At 37.8% G+C, this 20,591-nt stretch overlaps 3 protein-coding genes across 8 annotated transcripts in view; all 3 read right to left on the minus strand.

Moving 5' to 3' along the window:
* LOC107690302 (polymerase I and transcript release factor-like) overlaps positions 1 to 11,036 on the minus strand; it is a 15,565-nt gene extending 4,529 nt beyond the window's left edge. The window contains exon 1 of the mRNA XM_016488604.1: positions 10,326 to 11,036. Coding sequence (XP_016344090.1) covers positions 10,326 to 10,886 — 561 coding nt within the window. The 5' untranslated portion in view covers positions 10,887 to 11,036. The remainder of the gene's footprint in view (positions 1 to 10,325) is intronic.
* A 647-nt stretch (positions 11,037 to 11,683) lies between these two features.
* LOC107690326 (polymerase I and transcript release factor-like) lies at positions 11,684 to 12,810 on the minus strand. The gene is made up of 2 exons (XM_016488629.1): positions 11,879 to 12,810; positions 11,684 to 11,701 (listed from the first exon to the last, which is right to left on the minus strand). Exons 1-2 carry the CDS (start codon positions 12,437 to 12,439, stop codon positions 11,684 to 11,686), a joined length of 579 nt encoding a protein of 192 aa, XP_016344115.1. The 5' UTR covers positions 12,440 to 12,810.
* Positions 12,811 to 13,616: 806 nt separating this feature from the next.
* The window catches only part of LOC107690300 (V-type proton ATPase 116 kDa subunit a-like), a 27,710-nt gene continuing 20,735 nt past the window's right edge, over positions 13,617 to 20,591 (minus strand). For 2 of the 6 annotated variants that reach the window (XM_016488602.1, XM_016488599.1), the window contains 10 exons: positions 19,628 to 19,791; positions 19,343 to 19,433; positions 19,132 to 19,250; positions 18,833 to 19,049; positions 18,621 to 18,728; positions 17,991 to 18,101; positions 16,059 to 16,073; positions 15,490 to 15,607; positions 15,033 to 15,204; positions 13,617 to 14,672 (listed from right to left, as the gene is read on the minus strand). In XM_016488602.1, coding sequence (XP_016344088.1) covers positions 14,579 to 14,672; positions 15,033 to 15,204; positions 15,490 to 15,607; positions 16,059 to 16,073; positions 17,991 to 18,101; positions 18,621 to 18,728; positions 18,833 to 19,049; positions 19,132 to 19,250; positions 19,343 to 19,433; positions 19,628 to 19,791 — 1,209 coding nt within the window. In that variant the 3' untranslated portion in view covers positions 13,617 to 14,578. Of the gene's footprint in view, positions 14,673 to 15,032; positions 15,205 to 15,489; positions 15,608 to 16,058; positions 16,077 to 17,990; positions 18,102 to 18,620; positions 18,729 to 18,832; positions 19,050 to 19,131; positions 19,251 to 19,342; positions 19,434 to 19,627; positions 19,792 to 20,591 lie in introns of all 6 variants that reach the window. The other 4 variants (XM_016488601.1, XM_016488598.1, XM_016488603.1 and 1 more) reach the window with 2 other exon arrangements.

The following is a 20,591-nucleotide window of genomic DNA, read 5'->3' on the forward strand; positions in this document are numbered from 1 at the left end:
AGAGAGAGAGAGAGAGAGAGAACAGACACCTAATAAACATCCTGAACGGCATAGTGTTAGATGTGCGCTTTACTTGATGTCTTGGCTGACTTTGGTGACACCTCCATTTGAGTTTAGCAGCTACTGTTTGTCTTACAGTCATTTGCAGTGTCAAAACAAACCATTTCCGTTTTTGATCCAGAAAGGTTTGTCCTTATGTGAATCTGGGTTCAATAAACACACTAAAACTCCAGCACAAGTCAGAATATAGAGGGCCAGAGATGACTGAGGTGTTACACAATGCTGGAAATGTGCACTGATCGTTGCACATGCACCGCAAACACTCCAAACAGCCAAAGCCAACAGAGAGAACTCAATGTAAACACACAAATAACTACTGAGAATTAAATCACATAACTGGAAAGGTCTTTTTTCGTAACAATTTGCTGGGCCACAACAAATTCCAGTAACATGTGCTGCCTGGTGAGTAATACGGATTCGGGGAATACCGTATGGATTGCATCATATTTTGTGGTTGAATCACAGATATTATGGCACAATTAGCAGCTTTTCCAAATTATTTCCATACATCTCCATGTCCTCTGTATTAAAAGGGTCAAGATCCACCAGAAACATAAAGGTAATTTGTAATGTAAGTTTACAGATGTGATCTCTAACAGCAAGGAAGTCAAAGACTTACTTTGTAATAAATAATGCAATTTTGCTTATTGAAAAGCTGAAATTAAACAGCTAACTGGTAAAACACTTCATGCAAAATATATTTAAATAAAATACAATTAAAGTACAATTAAAATTAATATAATTACCAAATCAGTATATTTTATAGAGCAGCAATTATTTTTATGATACCATATTTTTTAATAGTTATTAGATCCATTAACCGAGCTTGTATTATACAGTGAATTTTAAAATAATTACAATACAGAAAATAACTGCTGGCAGAGACTGATTGAAATGAATGGTAGCAGTGTAAATAGATATCTGCAATTGCCATGACTTCTCTTATAAAGCAACAGGCAACTTTTAATGCAGTAAATCATTATCAAAATCATTGAAATCACTCCATTTTTTACCAAAGAGAAATAAGAAAATTCATACTGTATATTGTGGCCATTCCTGGAACATATCACCTGATACTAAGGCTAAAATTGCCAAAACCCAATCAATGCACACAGCAAAGTCCATATTTAGACAGATTTTCGTAAATAAACAATTTCAATTATTGTAAATGTAACAATTTAAGCAAATTGAGTTGAGTCACTGGGTGCAAGTCCAAAACTAGAGTCCAAAATTAACACTTACCACATGCCGAATCCCAGTAAAATCAGGCTTTGGTGAGTAAATAAAATGTTTGCCAGTTGGCTGGTGTCTTAACACATGGTTTAAAAGTAACTATATCTTAGTGAAAGTTTTTCTAGGATGTTTAAACTTCCACTGAGGCTACACTTTTTAGTTAAAAGTGAAGCAAAATCACAATATATTTTTGTGACAGATGCAGTGTCACAAATAACATAATGACCTGTACTATTTTCCACTAAAATGTGGCTAAATTCCAGTGTCATGAGAATAAATACATTTCTTTTTTTTTTTTTTTACAATTTTGTAATTACTATTATTTTAGGAGAAATAACAAAATGCAGTTCCCATTGCCGATAAGACATATTTATGACCAGTAAATTATCAAATCACTAAAAAAGTTCAATTTTGGAACCTGATTGCATTTATGTAGTACTGGCAAAAACAATAGTAGTGCAAATACAGTAATCATAAACACCACATTAATACTGCTGCCTGTGTGTCTGGTGCCATGTAATACCCTCAAACTCCTGTTCAATAGCTCTAGGCTAAAAAGAATGTCAGTCCACACTGTATATATAGAAGGATCCCCCATCTAACCCCCTAAAAGAGGCGAACAATTACCCAGATTAACAGCTATCTGTGGACCATGGCACCATGACAACCGTTGCCAAGACAGCGGCAAAAACATTTGGTCCAGTACTTTGCATGACATACAGCCAAACAAAATCAGCCGGTGATGAGTAGATAACAGCTGTGTGTGTGTGTGTGTGTGTGTGTGTGTGTGTGTGTGTGTGTGTGTGTGTTTGAGGCATGATGTTGAAAGGCATGTTGAGGTTGAGGCACTGAGCAGCTGTTGACTTCTGTTGGGTTCAGAGCAGCAGCTGTACAGCAGAACTCCTACCTGAAACAACCGTGAATAACTTTAAACATGACTTTAGTATGGATTTTATGAAAGGTATTACAAAAATATGATCTCTCTCTTGCATAAGAGACAAGACCTGTGTCGTGCCACTCAGGACACCAGAACCACAAGTGCACATGCACTAGTTTTTGAATGGCAAGATACCATTAACAAATGAATCAAACAGGCACAACAACACACACTATCGGTTCTGTCTCTGATTGGCTAAAGGCTATATTAAACTACTGTGGCTGAAACAGCAGCCATCTGCTGTTTTTATGTATCTGACAGCTTCATAATGTCAAAGAGGTAAAGGCTTTTCATCCATTAACCTCCTTATACATAGGGCTTCTGGGTATACAAGTGACAGTATGTATACCAATATTAAGCAGCTCAGCTGTTTTCATTTTCAACATTGTATAATAAAATAAATAATAATAAAAATAAATAATTTTGAGCATCAAATCATCATATTAGAAGGATCATGTTACACTGAAGACTGGAAAATCATGCTGGAATGAATCTGGAAATTCAGCTTTGCATCACAGGAATAAATTACATTTAAAATATATTAGACAATAGACAAGAGTTATTTTAAATTGTATTAGTATTTCACAATATTACCCTTTCTACTGTAATTTTTTATTAAGTAAATGCAGCCTTGATGAGCATAAGAAACTTTTAAAAGCATTAATGAAATAATTAATTAATAAAATAAAAAAAATGATAAAATAACCGACCCCAAACTTTTGAACAGCAGTATAAATATGTATATCTCAATCTCTCTCATACACACACACACACAAACAATGTTTTATTTGTATTGTAGTCATTGCATTTTCTGCCACCATGATGCTCCTAATAAGCCAAACATGCTTTTATTATCCAGCGCTCTGAACACACAAGAACAAGGGCACTGTATCTGAGGGAGTAAGAGCTGTTGAACTGAAGTGGACAACATTCAGTACACTCTAAACAAAAATGGTGCTAAATAGCACTAAAAGTGGTTTCATTGGCTCATAATCATAGGGTAACCACTTTAAGTGCTATATATAGCACCTATCTTTAAACATGTTATACAGCATATATTTGTCAAATGGTGCCAAAGAGGAACCCCATTCTCCTCCTTAGATTCCCATTCATATGTTTGCTATGAATGGGAATTTACTACAGTCGAAAAGTCTTGTGTGGGGGCCCTGGAATATTTCCTTATGGGGGGTCTTGTGGACAAAAAGGTTGAGAACAACGTTATCTTCAAGAAATACCGAAATACCTCAAAGAACCGCTAAAGAACCTTTTTTTTTTTTTTGGTGCATGTATAATTGACCCTTCGCAAAGACCCCACCCCCCTTCCTTACTGTTGCTATGTCTGACAGGCCATGTTAGATCAGGTTACTTTTGGTATGAAACAAAGTCTCAGCTTTCAAATTGTCATTTTGTAAGAAATTCAAACAATAAATACAGTTTTGTTGCTATTTAATGTGTTGTTACAGATCGCTCTAGTTACTCTCTTACATCTCTTCCTCTTTATTAGTTATAGAATTAAATAAACATGAATGAACATCAGAAGGTATCTTGTTTTAACTGCGGAAAGACGTAAATATACCAATTTTGAAGACCACCGATGTTAATCTACTCTCCTGTCTGGTTTGTTTGTTGGACATAAATGGCAGATTTGCCGTTATGATTGGTCAGATTGCCTGTCAATCAAACTCCCTGCGAAGAGTCAATTAGAATAGAATGACTCCTAATCCTGGTTTATTAAAAGTAAAGGTGAATTTTAGCTTCAGATGTGCGTGGCTGTGTCTGGCTCTGCTCCGTATTCATCTGCAGCCCTGCCCCATGCAAGAAGGCAGTCATTCCAGGACCAGCATGCAGTTGCCATTTCCTGTATCCCATATTTGACATATTATGTAACATATTATAAAAATAAGAAGTTAAAGTGACCATCTCTTGTGATGCTTTGTAAACATATGCACACACAACATACCTGTGGCAACTCATGCCTCATTTATTCTCAGCCCATTCATCAAACAGCACATTCTGGCCCGGACTTACACGCAGTCTACCTACACACACGCTCACACTGAACACACACTGCTGTCTGGGTAAATCTGATACCCTGAATTCAGTGCAAAAATAGAGCAGAGGCCACCCGTAATGATGGAGATCACGCAAACCCCCATAAGTCACAGCCACACCTTATCATCATCCGCCCAGCACACCATCACCAGCAAACACCTTCACTAACCCCACTTAGAATCCAGCTTTTTCTTACCAGACTGCAAGAGAAATTACAAAACAGTCCTTGTCTGTGTGCACGAGTAACCTAATACCATTCAGATAATGCACGTACCTAAAATAGTACAATATTGACATGCATGTTTACCACAGGTGCACAGCTGCAAAACCAAATCATTTCAAACAATGCAATAGAAATGTCTTCAAATTTGGTACCAGTACTGAAGCAACCAAGAGGTCAGAGGTCAGTGGCTATTTCATCCAATAAACTAAAAGTAACCTTATATAGCTCTACTTGTGTTAATAAATTCAGCTTTTCTGATACTAACTTCTAATGAGAGTTTCTGAGAATAATGATGTTAATGTCAGCTCTGAATAAATCAATTAAAACGTCCATTTATTTATAGCATAGCAAATATTAATGTGTACTCTCTCACACACTCACACACACACACTTGTCACCTACAGGAGTCCAATTTTACAGGGGTAATTTATGTAGATCTCAGAGGTCTGTGATTAGATATCTGATAAATGCCAGTATGTAACCTGCAGCCTCAGTGGCATTCCACCAGAGAAGACTGAAACTGAGACTTCAAGAGCAATTAAATCCACACACACAAACATATATGCACATGGACTCACACATACACTCATTGTGAAATATTACAGTTTATATAACTGTTATTCCCGTGATGCAAAGCTGCATTTTCAGCATCATTACTCCAGTCTTCAATGTCACATGATCCTTCCTTCTCACGAAACTTTTGTACTTTGATTTTGTAGAAACAGCGATACATTTTTTCAGGATTCTTTGAATAGAAGGTTCAAAAGAACAGCATTTATTTGAAATAGAAATATTTCACAACATTATAAATGTCTTTATTGTCATGTTTGATCAATTCAAAGCATCTTGTATCCATTTTCTTTAAAGCTGCAGTCCGTAACTTTTTTTGGTTAAAAATGATCCGAAATCAATATTTGAGCAAGTACATAACCAGCCAGTGTTCAAAACTATCGCCTTACTTTAGCCTGTTTCACAACGGTTAGCTTATAATAATGTTTTCTAATTTGAGTGGTACGGGTAGGTTTTGGCGGGAAATTCGAGCATGGCACTGCGTCATTACGTCACGTCTGTAAACATAAAGAAGTTGTCCCGGCTACTAGGCTATCGCCTATGTGAGGATCCTGCAGGTGGAGGATCGTTTATAGCCTTTTCTCACAGCAGCCAGAATAATGAAATATATCATTTTGATGGCGGATTTTAATCCATAAAGGATTATGTGTTTATGAAACACATGTGAATGAAATTAAATTATTCCCGTTTTAAATGTGCTTCTGATTACAGATAGCCTGGGATTAGACAGATTTGGATTTTAAAGAAAACCAGTTCAAAGGGAGCATAATTTGCTTTTTGGGTTAAACTAATTTCTTAATATAAAATTCAAAGAGTATGACAATTAGAGATTAGACTGTACAGAAATTGAAATCTACACACTAATACACACTATACTCATAGTTACCAATGCTGATGTTGTTAACATGAATCATCTGAGAATAAAGTATAACAATAATAATAATTTGCACAGTTTGATGTGATATGAGCTAATCGATCTTTAGATTAAATCACCATTGGTAGCGCAATTTATTGTAATGCTTTTTTCCTAAGTTGGTCAGAACAAATGTGGCAGACTTGTTACTTACTTGTTCAGATGACAAAATCCGGTGAGAATTCTTATTTGGTTCATATATTCCAAGACGTAGAATCTGTGATTGCGAAGTACAGTAAATATCTACACCGGTGCGGTGACTGACTGCCACACATACTCCTCAAAACATTAGATTCATCCGCGCTGGAGCCGCGCCGGAGCCGCGCCGGCGCACAACCCACACAAGCTAGATAATTCCGCACACAGCTGCAATTGCAGGTTTTCAAACAGAGATGGTGACAAACAGGCAAAATTTACGGACTGCAGCTTTAAATAAAAAAATCTGACACCAAACTTTTGAATGGTAGTGTATATAGTGTCCAACTCATTCAAAAGTCTGCGATTACAGTAAAATCTATTTTTGTTCCCCTAGAAATAATGTTATTGTAGTAAAACCAATCATTTATAATAATAATAATAATATATAAATACATTGTTAAGATTGCATTGAATAAAGAAAAAACTACTATTGATATATAAATGAATGAATAAAAAATGAATTTAGCATTAAAACCAGATGCTCTTTGGATCATCTTAAGTCATGCAGCATAACAGATTTTACACAGATTTGTGGCATTCATGCAGTTAGGTGCATGCACAAAAAAAGACTATTTTATTTCCAAATTCAGAATTAATTGATATACTAATGATATAATTTGTAATTGTTTATATTGATTTAGGAAAAAAGCAATACAAAAGCATTTTCACTTGTGGTTTCAGATCGTATAGAGGCAGTGACAATATTTGCATATTTATGTTGCCACTACATAAAAACGAATCGCATATATCTACAGTGCCCATGTTTTTCACACAGCTAATGTGTGTTTGGGAGTTTGCTCATTCCCAGGAGAGATACACATGTGATCCCTCTGGTGCATCTTCTCTGATTATCCCTAACAGACTATAATGAACCTCATTAGGCAACATATGCCCAGAGAAATGATGGGAAATAGCTGAACAGAACATAATTTCACAAATATACCAATAAATGACCTCACTCACTCCTGTCATCTTCCATCATTCAGTTCCATCTGCATTAAAAACATTAGAGGCCAATTACATCAGCACAGTTTCCCCCTGCAGCCCCTCAGAGCAGCGCTGGAAGGAAATGACTCGTTAGTGGGGCTAAATGCAGTAACGCTGGTGCAGGGTAAACAACAGCAAAGTGCTGCTGGAACACACTGAACCTCAGCCTGTCCACGTTACACGCACATTAGACGCTTCTGCTCCAGCGCAGTAATGTCAGATCACAGACAGAAAGGAATAACAACATAATTACTGGCACAAAATAACATCTGTGGGTTTAAAAGAGTCATTAAACACAATTATATAACGGAAAACTATTAATGTACCATCCACTGCACTGTCAATCACACAGCTAATGATATTACCATATAGGGGACAATGGCTGACATATTTAATACTGTAAAATGGTAATATAAAAAGTTTATTTATAAAAATAACATATCAATAGTTTATTTATTAGAAAAATACAGTTATTTCAATATTCAGTCAATTGTCACTGTAAATCACACTGCAATATTACTATAATTGACAATGGCTGTTATCATACAAGGTAATTTATTGCATTTAATGCTGTAAATGTAATTAATTTATTGTATTTAATACTAGAATGTATTTTAGTATGTATTTAAAAATAAAATGTAATTAATATTACATTTCATGCAAATTGTGTCAATCACACTGCTATAAAGCTATTACCATGTAGGTGACAATGGTAATGATATGTAAGGTAATTTACTGTATTTAATACTGTAAAAAGTAATTTTTGTATTTAATACTAAAATGTATTTTTAGTATTATTTAATAACAACAACTAAGTTATATTAAATTATATTTTTTTATTTTTAAATATTTTTATTTTATATGTAAATTGTCAGTGTCAGTCACACTGCTATAATGATATTACCATATAGATGGCAAAGGCGGATTTAGGAATAATAATTCAATTATTGTATTTAATGCTGTAAAATTGAATTATTTTATTTAATACTAAAACATATTTTTGTGTAATTAATATTATGTATTTAGTACTAACATGTAATTAATATAAAGTTATATTTATTGTATTTAAAAAAATAAATAATATACCTACACACACACATATATATATATATATATATAGTGAACTGAGAAATGACAACGCTCAATGCAAAAGTCAGGCGGTGCTTCTAAAACTGAAGGATTGTCTTTCCCTCTGGACTGACGGTAGTGTCATTATGGTAGCCTTGAAGACATTACCGCATTCTGCGCTATAATTAGGCTGTAAGAGAGAGTTTGAAGGGGGATGGGGGTCTCAGAGTGAATCTCCATCCATCTATACTGCGATCCAGCACGCTCTAAACACATTTAATCTGACTCCAACACAGTCCAGCTCGCTTGCACAAGACTCTCTTTACAACTGCTCTCCACACAGCAGCGGAATCCTACACCCCACACACTGATCTAGCATTTTAGCAAAACACGAAAGAAAGAATACTTTCTACGAAGTGTGGTGCTATTTTTAGAGTAACTAAACACCGTTTGTACCATTGCACGTTTGCACACAGTATCTATTTAAGCGCAAAAACATTTGCTAACCTTATTCACTAATCACTAAAACATCCTATTCCCACAATTTAGTTGAACTGGCACTGACTTGAGTATTTAAATAATGTCATGGTCAGTCTTTCAGCTCAAACACGCATATGTCTATTGCTCAATTTTATGCAAAAAAAAAGGTATTTGTTCACATCATTTTTCTTGATCATTCTCAACTTGCATATTCATGTTCTATACAACAGTGCGAGTAAACCATACATCCTCAATACAGAAAGGTTTACTTGGGAGGTACCATAATGTACAAAAGCCAAAAGGTACATCTTTGTGCTTTATTTAATCCTTAAATGATACATCAGTACCGAAAGTGTGCATATTAGTACCTTTTAAATAGTACTGACCCAGTGACAGTTTTGTACTAGATAGATAGATAGATAATTGATCAAATCTTAGCCATATGCACAGCTAAAAACTTTTTTTTTTAAAGGCTCCTTTTTGACGTACATGCAGTATTTACTGTTCACTCATGGTATGTGCTGATCCAGCATTGTTCAGAGGTCGCTGTGAGGTTAGACATGAACCTTTGAAGGTTTACTTAAGAGTGGATTGACACTTTATGATACCGAGTGGGGAATTCAAGGCCAAGCCCTGGAGAGGAATCCATGTGTACTCCAAAAAAGACCTGGGAAGGAAGACTGCAAATACATACTCATGCAGCAGACCCTAGCAAAACAACATGATCATGCTTATCAATTATATTAGTATAGCACATTATATTAGTATAGTGCATGAATTATATAAGTTGATTAGCACATATATTATAGTAACTGAAGTGTTTGATTGCATCATAAAAATCTAACTCCAAGGTAACAATTTAAGGTCATGATTAAGGTCATAGGGAACACATCACTGATGAAGCAGAAGGTGGTCTAAGACTTTGCCTATTGTGTTTTTTTTTTCTCTTGGTCTATCCACTCCAAATACACTTACTGTAGTAATAGCCTGAACATGAAAAAAAAATGCATGGAACTGGATTTATACATTTATAGGTGGTTTGAAAGCAAATCATGTGTTTATACGTCTCAGCCTGAATGATATGATCAAATTTACAATTTTCCCCAAGTTTCCACAAGTGTGCATCATTACAATGACAGCCAGTGTGGAAATGTCATCAAAAGCAACTGCAGTCTGAATGAATGAATGACTAACTAACTAACTAAATAAAATAACATCTGGCCACACTAAAATTGCCGTTTCAACAGTCGGATTTGTTCTTAAAAAAAAAAAAAAACCTAGACTACAACAGCAAGAAAAAGACCACAGACCACCTGGACTCAAGCTTTTATAACCAACCACAATTAGCTCCAGTTCCACAATCAGAAGGTGGTGTAGCCCATTGGTTAGAGCTGGGAATGGTAACCAAACTACTGTAGGTTCAAACCCTGCAAGAAGTGAGCCATGCAGCTGAGCAAGGGTTCCTTTAAGTTGCTTTTGAATGAAGTATGAGCTAAAAGACTAATTAGTATCCATTAGTTAAGACAAATGAAAGGAGATGGAGTGCCAGGCTTGCATATCAAAGACTTCGCAGTCAGAGGCTCTGTCAAGCATCCATTACTCACCTGGAAGATAAGCACTTTGAAGTTCTTCCTCTTGAGGAGCTCATGTTCATTGTTCTCCAGTTTTTTTATCTGTCCCGCTTGCTTCTCCAGGTCCGTGCGCACGCTCTTCACATTGACGTTCACCTTCCGCACCTTGTCCAGGAGCTTGTTGACCGTCCCGGCCGTCCCAACGTGACTCTTGGCTAGCTTGGCCAGCTCTGTCTGGATGCTGCTCATGTTCTTCTCCATGGTCTCCTGCTTGGCCTCCAGACCTGTCTGAGTCTGCTGGATCTGGTCCACCACACCTATGATCTTGTCTAGGAGTGCCAGGACCTTCATGCCTGTAGCCTGGGCCTCAGACTTCTGGGCCTCACCGCTGCCGCCTCCATCGAGTCCTGGCCCCAACACCAGGTCCACCTCTTCCGCCGGGTCATCATCGTCATCGTCGTCGCCTCGTTTTGATTTGAACACCTTGGAGGCGGTGGCAGGTTTGGTGGCAGCAGGCATCAAGGAGACCTCCTCGTCATCATCAGAGACTTCGGCGAAGACGGCACGCTCCAGTTTGAAATCTGTGTCGGCCATGGCTCGGTTTCAAGTAGACTCTGATGAAACACACACAAGCTTACTTGCAGACAGAGGGCAGAAGCATGCACACTCGTGGCCCAGTGTGCAAGAACGCAGTCCTAGGGTAAAAATAAAGCACTAAAAAAAGACTTGAATGACAGTAGACACCCAACGATCACAGCGATTATATAAGTTGATTAGCACATATATTATAGTAACTGAAGTGTTTGATTGCATCATAAAAATCTAACTCCAAGGTAACAATTTAAGGTCATGATTAAGGTCATAGGGAACACATCACTGATGAAGCAGAAGGTGGTCTAAGACTTTGCCTATTGTGTTTTTTTTTTCTCTTGGTCTATCCACTCCAAATACACTTACTGTAGTAATAGCCTGAACATGAAAAAAAAATGCATGGAACTGGATTTATACATTTATAGGTGGTTTGAAAGCAAATCATGTGTTTATACGTCTCAGCCTGAATGATATGATCAAATTTACAATTTTCCCCAAGTTTCCACAAGTGTGCATCATTACAATGACAGCCAGTGTGGAAATGTCATCAAAAGCAACTGCAGTCTGAATGAATGAATGACTAACTAACTAACTAAATAAAATAACATCTGGCCACACTAAAATTGCCGTTTCAACAGTCGGATTTGTTCTTAAAAAAAAAAAAAAACCTAGACTACAACAGCAAGAAAAAGACCACAGACCACCTGGACTCAAGCTTTTATAACCAACCACAATTAGCTCCAGTTCCACAATCAGAAGGTGGTGTAGCCCATTGGTTAGAGCTGGGAATGGTAACCAAACTACTGTAGGTTCAAACCCTGCAAGAAGTGAGCCATGCAGCTGAGCAAGGGTTCCTTTAAGTTGCTTTTGAATGAAGTATGAGCTAAAAGACTAATTAGTATCCATTAGTTAAGACAAATGAAAGGAGATGGAGTGCCAGGCTTGCATATCAAAGACTTCGCAGTCAGAGGCTCTGTCAAGCATCCATTACTCACCTGGAAGATAAGCACTTTGAAGTTCTTCCTCTTGAGGAGCTCATGTTCATTGTTCTCCAGTTTTTTTATCTGTCCCGCTTGCTTCTCCAGGTCCGTGCGCACGCTCTTCACATTGACGTTCACCTTCCGCACCTTGTCCAGGAGCTTGTTGACCGTCCCGGCCGTCCCAACGTGACTCTTGGCTAGCTTGGCCAGCTCTGTCTGGATGCTGCTCATGTTCTTCTCCATGGTCTCCTGCTTGGCCTCCAGACCTGTCTGAGTCTGCTGGATCTGGTCCACCACACCTATGATCTTGTCTAGGAGTGCCAGGACCTTCATGCCTGTAGCCTGGGCCTCAGACTTCTGGGCCTCACCGCTGCCGCCTCCATCGAGTCCTGGCCCCAACACCAGGTCCACCTCTTCCGCCGGGTCATCATCGTCATCGTCGTCGCCTCGTTTTGATTTGAACACCTTGGAGGCGGTGGCAGGTTTGGTGGCAGCAGGCATCAAGGAGACCTCCTCGTCATCATCAGAGACTTCGGCGAAGACGGCACGCTCCAGTTTGAAATCTGTGTCGGCCATGGCTCGGTTTCAAGTAGACTCTGATGAAACACACACAAGCTTACTTGCAGACAGAGGGCAGAAGCATGCACACTCGTGGCCCAGTGTGCAAGAACGCAGTCCTAGGGTAAAAATAAAGCACTAAAAAAAGACTTGAATGACAGTAGACACCCAACGATCACAGCGCAATGACTCCCAACACTTCTTGGCAACTTCTAACCAATCTTCAAGTCACCTCCACTACTTACTACCACTAAGTACTACTCTCTAGGTTTGCTGTAATGCCTCAAACTTTCCCTCAAGTCTACTCTGGGATCTCGGCCAGTCGGTGGAAGCAGACTCTCTCTCCAAGGTGTGTGTGACCACAGCTCCCTGTGAAGCCCATCCGTCAGGTCTTCCCTTTCCCTCCTTAGACCAGCCCTCTGCTGTGATCACTTACTGTAAGGTCACACCCACACTGACCCTTTAAGGGGAGTCTCCACCCTCACTAGAGCCTGGCAAGGGACATTAGAACACATACCCACCCTCTCATTTACGCAAGGGTATGAGACAAACGGCTCAAATCAATTTATGACTCATTAAAGCGTAAACCTGATACTGAAAATTACTATCAAAGACACGCTGCATTACTGGAAACACCATTACGATATAGCACAATAACATGTTCCTAACGTGTTGATATTTAGTTCAACAGGATTAAGATGTTTCTGTTTGTATGGCTCCAATGGCGTTTGCGAAGTTCCAGACCAGAGTATGTGAGTTTTTGTGATTTTGACTGGAGCGAGGAGCAGTTTTTTTTTTAAGTTAAAAATTTAAAGTTAAATGTTTGCTTATCACCCCAGCTCTAGCAAGTGTGAGCGATTAAAGGCATTTTTTTAGTTGGGAAAGGGGAAACTGTAAAGCTTGGTTCTTTTTGTTAGCGTAGAAAAATACAAACTGGTCAAATTTAGTCTGAAATGTAATTAAGCAATATCACAAGAGTATGAGTGCTGTCGTTCCAAATATCAGCATGGCTAATGTGAAACAACAGCAATAACACTTAAAGAAAACAGAAATATTATCTAATCATTTCATGTTTATTAAAAGTAATAATTATGCTATATATTATTAATAATGCTTCTTAATAATTAATAATAAATAATCCTTTAATTGTATTATACATGTACAGACATGATTTATTAATAGATATTTTCTCACATGTTAAAAAAAAAAGAAAAACAGAATTATGAGTTCAGATCCACTCTTTACTCTTTATTGACGAATAAAACAGACATAACCATTCAGCTTCACTTACTGCTTTTACTTGGTATAGTTATTTTCTCCAAGACTCCCTCTGACATCTATCAAACCAACGATTTTTTTTTTCAGGAGCCAATGCATGTTCATGTTGTAAACACAACAATCAAAAGCCCAGCAGATTCATGAGATTAACATAGTTTAGATGTGTATTTGCATTTAAATCACAATAGCTAAACACACACACACAAAACAGCAACACAGTTCAAGGCCAACTAAAATATAATTTCTCTTTACTTACATTTTCCAAAGAAATGCAAAGATCTGCAATAAATCTGAGGGATTATCTGCATCTAGTAATCAGATATGCTTGATGAGGATATCCTCTCAGCAGAAGCTTGTGAAATGCCATAAAGTGAAGCTTTCTTTGCTGCATTTGAAATGAGGTCCCTTTGCATGAGAACTATTATATAAATGTGTCAACATAAAGGATAAAAGATACATAAAAAACAAACTAATAATTTAAGAGACTGGAAAACATATAGACAAAATCTCCACCTATGCTATAATGGGAGGGAAACTGTAATGATATTTTGTCTTGATTGAGTAAAACATGCTGTTCATACTCCTGTGTGCTGTATGGCAACACCACTCGAGTTTGTATTATTACATATCAATACATATCACTGCAAGAATTGAAGAGTTACGAAATCATTGCAAATACGTTATGCAGTTCTAGCTCAGATTATTGTCAGCTTCAACTATTTACATCTAGTTTACCTGCTTGTAAATTATTCCATTTATGTCCTGATCTAGAACACCTGAGAAATTTAGAGCCTTACAAAGTCACAGTGTTCACAAGAATCATGAAATCCTGTAGTTTGGAGGTGTGGGAGTTGGGGAGGGAGAGAATGTGGGTGTGGTTTAGTCTTCAAACTTGCCCTCCAGAATGCCGTCAAAAGTAAAAGGCATGAACTTGAAGCCCTGTCCAGTGTAGAATTTATTCTGGAACTCCACCCTACAGAAAATAAGTGGGGAAACAGGGTCAGTGGATTGCAATTCTGAGTTTAAAATAAAATAATATAAAGGTTATTGTCTAGCTCCATATAACTTTTTTAGTTTGGTTTTGTACATAGATTTGATAAAAATCTAGATACCATCTTTTCAGGAAGTGAGTTTGGTTTTAGAATGCAGTTGTCACACATGCAACTACATTTGTTTTGTAAAGAATAAAATTAAGCATTCAGAATAGTCAATACAACTGTATTTTGCTAGAATAGCAGTGTATGTATAGCCATTGATAGGGAGCGACATCTGCTCTTGAAACTGTTCAGCTGTTTTAATTGATAAAAGGCGAGCATTGTGTGTGTGCCCTTACCAATGCAATCTGAGAGCATGAAGGAAGGCAGACAGCCCTTCCATGATCAACAGAATAAACACTGTCAGTGTAGCAAAGAAGGCAAAGATGATTGACAGCGCAAAGAATCCACCAAAATTCCTAGAAGCCAGACCCATGTGCATCACCATTGTCCACAAGACCTCAGAGAGCTCTGGAAGAAAACAGAAACACTTAAAAAAATATCTTGTAAACGATTACAAATTACTTAGTGAGAGGATAAACATGTACTGACATTTGTACAGGGCTGCAGTTTATGAATTTTCATCACATTTTCCAATCATTCATGATTAGAGGATGGATTTTCTTCATTTATTTATTTATTTAATAGAGATTACAAAGACTTGAATTACTAGTCTACAAAGTAAAACTGAGCATAATCAAATTTCCATGTATTTTCAATACAATAAATGTGAGTATGAGTGTGTGCATTACTTACGCGCATGGGCCAGACTCAGCGCCCAAAGCCGTAGATAAGAAGCAGTATTTGAGATGCAGCCTAAGCAGTATTCTATAGTGTGAATGGCTTGATGCACTGCAACATCTGCAAAATTAAACTAAAGAGAGAGAGAAAGAGAGCAATAAGAGCTGTTCGGACTCATGAAAATACAAAACTCTAATCCCACTCCCAGCGCAATCACAGCATGATTAGCAGCCCTGAATCTCACGGGCATGAGAACAAAATCACAGCGCGGGGCACTTTCAGATCATCAGCATCATTTGATGTGATATATATCCTAATCACAGCACAGCTCACTGAATCATTCCCATGTAATGATGGTGGCTAAAACAAAGGAAAATGACTGTCTAGAAAATAATCTATCTAGATGTACTGGAAAAGGACCGAACACCAACTACAAGAGACTACCCAACACTGAAGCCTGCAGGAACACACACACAAGCAGCAGAGCAAGAGGACTGTATGGGGTGATGGCGCACATACACACACACACAAACACAAATGTAAAAAAACATCTACACAGAGTCGAGAAGGCTGTCTGCTCTTACCACTTCCTCCTCTGACTGCTTGAAAGGTAATCAGACACATGCACAGACAGACACACAGGGTTAAAGACAGAGTTAGAATCTGATGAAGAGCTAGTGAGAGGAAAAATACACTTTGGTTTACAGAAAATGCAAAGATCTAATGACCAACACATAACAAAATGCAGTGGCCCCAAAAAGTATTCAGACACTTAAGCCACACCTACAAATGCATGAATGACTAATTAAACAAAATACAACAAAGCAAGTGGCATTTTTTAAAACAAGCACAGCACACTAAGTAAAACATTTCATTAAAAGATTTGTTAGCTTTGAAACAGACGTGATTTGGACAACAGTTTGGACATTTTCTGTTTGTCAAAAGAGTAATGTGATGTGACTAACTACACCTGCTAGGACACCTTTGTGAAACTGAGGGGGGCCGACTCTATGGCTACATTCACATGGCAGGCAAATTGGGCCAAATCTTAATTTTTTTTTTTGCTCACATGTGACTCAAATCTGTTGTGTGAACAGCACAAACCACATGGAATCTGATCTTTTCAATTCCGATTTGTGCCACTTCCATATGTGGAACTAAATCCGATATAGGTCAGATGTTTTGCAATGCGACCACAGTCTGAACAGTCATATCTGAATTCATGCGACTTTCACGTCACTCGATTCTGCGATTCTACACTCATGGGAGATACTTCAAAGATTTGACATACCCAAAGTTATCAAGACAATTTTTTACTTTATTTTTCATATAGCCTGTGCATAATTTAGCTGGCTTCTGCAGCAGAACACACTATAAATAAACGCATAATCGCTTACTTTACGTCCTCCGTGTTTACTTTCGTACAATGGTGCACTGCGCAAGTGTTGGCAAATCCAGTTTTCCCACAGAATTGGGCTACTTTTTCACTGTTGCCGCGGGTTGTTTTTCAACTCTGTGGGTTTGGCGACCCCACTAGCGACTACTAAAAATCATTGAGACCAGTTGCTTGAAAGTAATACAAAAATAGCGGAGGAAATTTATGCTATTTACGAGGTCTAGCATCATTTGTTTGCAGATGCCACGTGGTTTTTGTAAACTGATACATTTTTAAGTGCAGCTTTAGTGACCAAATAATTAATTCATTACATTTATATAGCGCTTATATACTTTATAGGGTCAGTGAAAACGCCAAAATGAGAGAGATAAACAATCCCAGGGATTTGACTTCAGTCTCCAGTAAACTGACTTTAATGGCTGCTACTGGCAGGTCTGTTTGGAATGGAAGGAGGAAGATTATTTGGCACTAATGCACTGAAAAGACTGCATCTCAAACCTCAAAATAATGCATGTTATCTGCTTCCATTTTATTTCCAGTGTAGAGAAACCCAATTAGCCAGGTGGGTGTTTGTTTAGTGTTTTGAGGCTGGTTGCCATGGGATACAGTGGTTGGGGGGAGAGACAGTGCTTTTAAAAGGGGCTGCCCCAGTTTAGACCAGCACTGGTATGCAGATCCCAGATCCAGTGAGTCACAGAATGGAATGCCCACTGCAGGCGAGCGACCCCACTGTCAACTGCGGCCGTTTTTAGTACCTGGGTGTGACTTGTCACCGTGTGGGTGGAAACAAGTATCACATAGACTACTATAAAGAAATTCAATTTAATTATTCTTATGATAAAGCGTTAAGTTATTCTCAGGATCAACAGATGACATCACATGGAGCGTCGGACCGAAAAGCCCGACCCAAACAAATATCCAGATAAATGGGTTGGCAGAACACACGTCATTCTCTGGCTATAGAAAGACTATTTTTAGAGTTCACAAACTAAAGCATCTGTGTAAAATGAAAAATAAACAAAGATGGGTAAAGTATTTAATTAGTCAAATTATTAGTTATTCTATAGGCTAGTTAAGAGAAAAACAGACAGACAGATTAAAAAAAAGAGAATTCCCTCACCTCAGGCGATTCTTCTTCTAAGTTTTGGGAGAGCTGGTCATGTTGGATGATCTCAGCTTCATCCTCTGTGGGGCCGTTGCCCACACGGATTCCCCCAAAGTTTTGCGTTCCCTGCAGCAAAAGTCACACTAGGTCATGGTTGTGTGTACAAGTAATGTATACATTTTAGATGAGCCATTATATAATAATCTAGGTTATCATGGTTCCCACACTTTCTAACCAATAAAAGACAGCATATTAGAATGATTTATATATATATATATATATATATATATAGTAATTATATAATATTTTTCAATATTTCTGTTATTGCACCCTTCATAAGCATAAGAGACTAATTTCAAAAATATTTAAATATCCTACTGACCCCAAACTAGAAGTGTATATTGACTATAAAAATGAACATGACCTTTCAAAGATTATATTAATTTCCATGACCTTTCCAGACCTAATAATTATACTTAAGAGACATCCATGTGGACATTAATGAATATTCTGAAGAATTTCACTACTGATGTAGCAATGATCGAAATTACAAGATAAAAACAAAAAAACACTGTCTAAAAATAAAAAAGCTTAAAAACTGGACATGTAGGAATCTCTAATATGGTGTGTCAAACAGGTCCTTACCAGATGTCTTCTCCAGAGATATTGCCTGCGCATTACTAGCGTCTTTACTATAAGCATACACGGTACACAGGCGAGAGCTGTAATAACTAGCAGACACTGAATTACAACCTACAGAGACAGAGAAAAAGAAAGAAGCTTTAGTTTTAAATGTCAAGTTGTCTCATTTGCCACATATACTGATGAATTAATTCACACGATATTGGTGTGCGTACCTGTCCCGTGTAAAATGGCTTGTTGGTGGGATCGTTGTAACTGAAGAGGCACATGTTGATGAAGGCTATTAGAAGACTGGGGGCTTCTTTTGAGCTTTTGGCATCATATGCCAACCACTTGTAAAAAATGAGCAGCACCAGGTAGCCAAACAGACTGACCATGAAGATGATCTCAGGAATAAAACCCAGGTAGATGTTTAGAGGTTTTTTGAAGTACCTTCACATGTAGACAAACAGACTTAAATTAGCATTAAATGCTGATACAGATCTATTTAGAGTAACAACAGACAAGTGCGTACAGGTGATTGAAAAGACTGAGAGTAACTCCAAACGTCATGTGGATGACTCCTAGAACTATCGACATCTTCATCTTGAAGGAGTTCAGAAAGGTCAGCTTATTGGTGGCAATGTTCCAGATCTGTAAGAGGAGAAAGGAAAACAGCTCTTAAAGGGCTGAAGTTAGACTATCTTTGCCACAGAACCGTTTAGATGTTTTTACTAGGTGCTTACTGGGTCAATGCCAATTGGATAGGGTCCACTAAACACTTTTGGCACAGCAGGGTCGAGCTGTAATATGTGGTTATCCTTCAGTGTCGTAGGCCTGAATGAGTTAATGGAAAATCAGTTTTAAAAATAATAATGACTTAATGGCCACACATGAAGACGTGATCTGAATGATCAATTTAAACAAGTGGCTGATTATGAGAGCAAAATTTTCTGAGGGGCATAAAAAACAACGATGAACCTTTAGAGCAAGATCAATGTAAAATCAATGGTTTGGAATGAACAACTTACGTCCAGTTGCCTCCTCTCTCTCCAAACATGGGTCTGACACTCCAGCCCGAGCCAAAGACATTGAGAGATTTGGAGAAACAGTCGTTGTAGATAATCCCAGTATACACTGAAAATATTCCCATCAGGAGAATAATGTAACGGCCCGCAAAAATCATGTTAAACATCTAGAGAAAGAGAGAACACCGTGATTTGTAGTAGCCCAAATTATCATATAAATGTAGAATTATTAAAAAGAAAGTACATTTAATATAATGTTTGTTAAATTGCATCTCTTTACCAAATACTATCGAGGCCAGAATGGCCAACATAAATACAGTTCCTTTTTTTTTTTTCTGAGTAAAAGCTATAATTTATGCCTAAACTGTACATTTTCAGACCATGTTGTTTTATTAACAGAAAATTATCAGTCTTATAAGTTTTAAACTAAACTTAAAACTATCATCACCCAAATGTATAATAACAATTTGTTACAATTTGTTCACATTTAGCTTTGCCTTTATATTAAAAATAACCCATAACAAAAGGTGTCTGTTTTATTCTTCTAGGGATGTAACGATTCACTCAACTCACGATTCGATTCGATTCCCTGCCAGCAGGTGGCACTTAAACCGTTTCCTTGGTTTCTGCTGTAAACAAAGGAGTGCTGCACTTATGAACTTTAAAGGGGTCATATGCTGCGATTTCAAGTTTTCCTTTCTCTTTGGAGTGTTACAAGCTGATTGTGCATAGATAAGATCCCTGAAGTTGCAAAGTTTAAGTATTTGCTATTGACTGTTCAAATGCGGAGTTTTGCGCATCGTGTGTGTGTGTGCGCAAACGAGCGAGCGAGAGAGAGAGGGAGAGAGAGAGGGAGAGAGAGATAGAGAGCGAGCGAGCGAGCAAGAGAGAGGGGTCACATCACAGTGGAGTCAGCTGTCTTAACCGTGGCTTGTGTACTGCAAACACATACCAGCTTCATCACTGT

This window comes from Sinocyclocheilus anshuiensis, unplaced genomic scaffold, assembly GCF_001515605.1.
Source record: "Sinocyclocheilus anshuiensis isolate Anshui unplaced genomic scaffold, SAMN03320099.WGS_v1.1 scaffold461, whole genome shotgun sequence".
Classification (NCBI taxonomy): Eukaryota; Metazoa; Chordata; class Actinopteri; order Cypriniformes; family Cyprinidae; genus Sinocyclocheilus; species Sinocyclocheilus anshuiensis.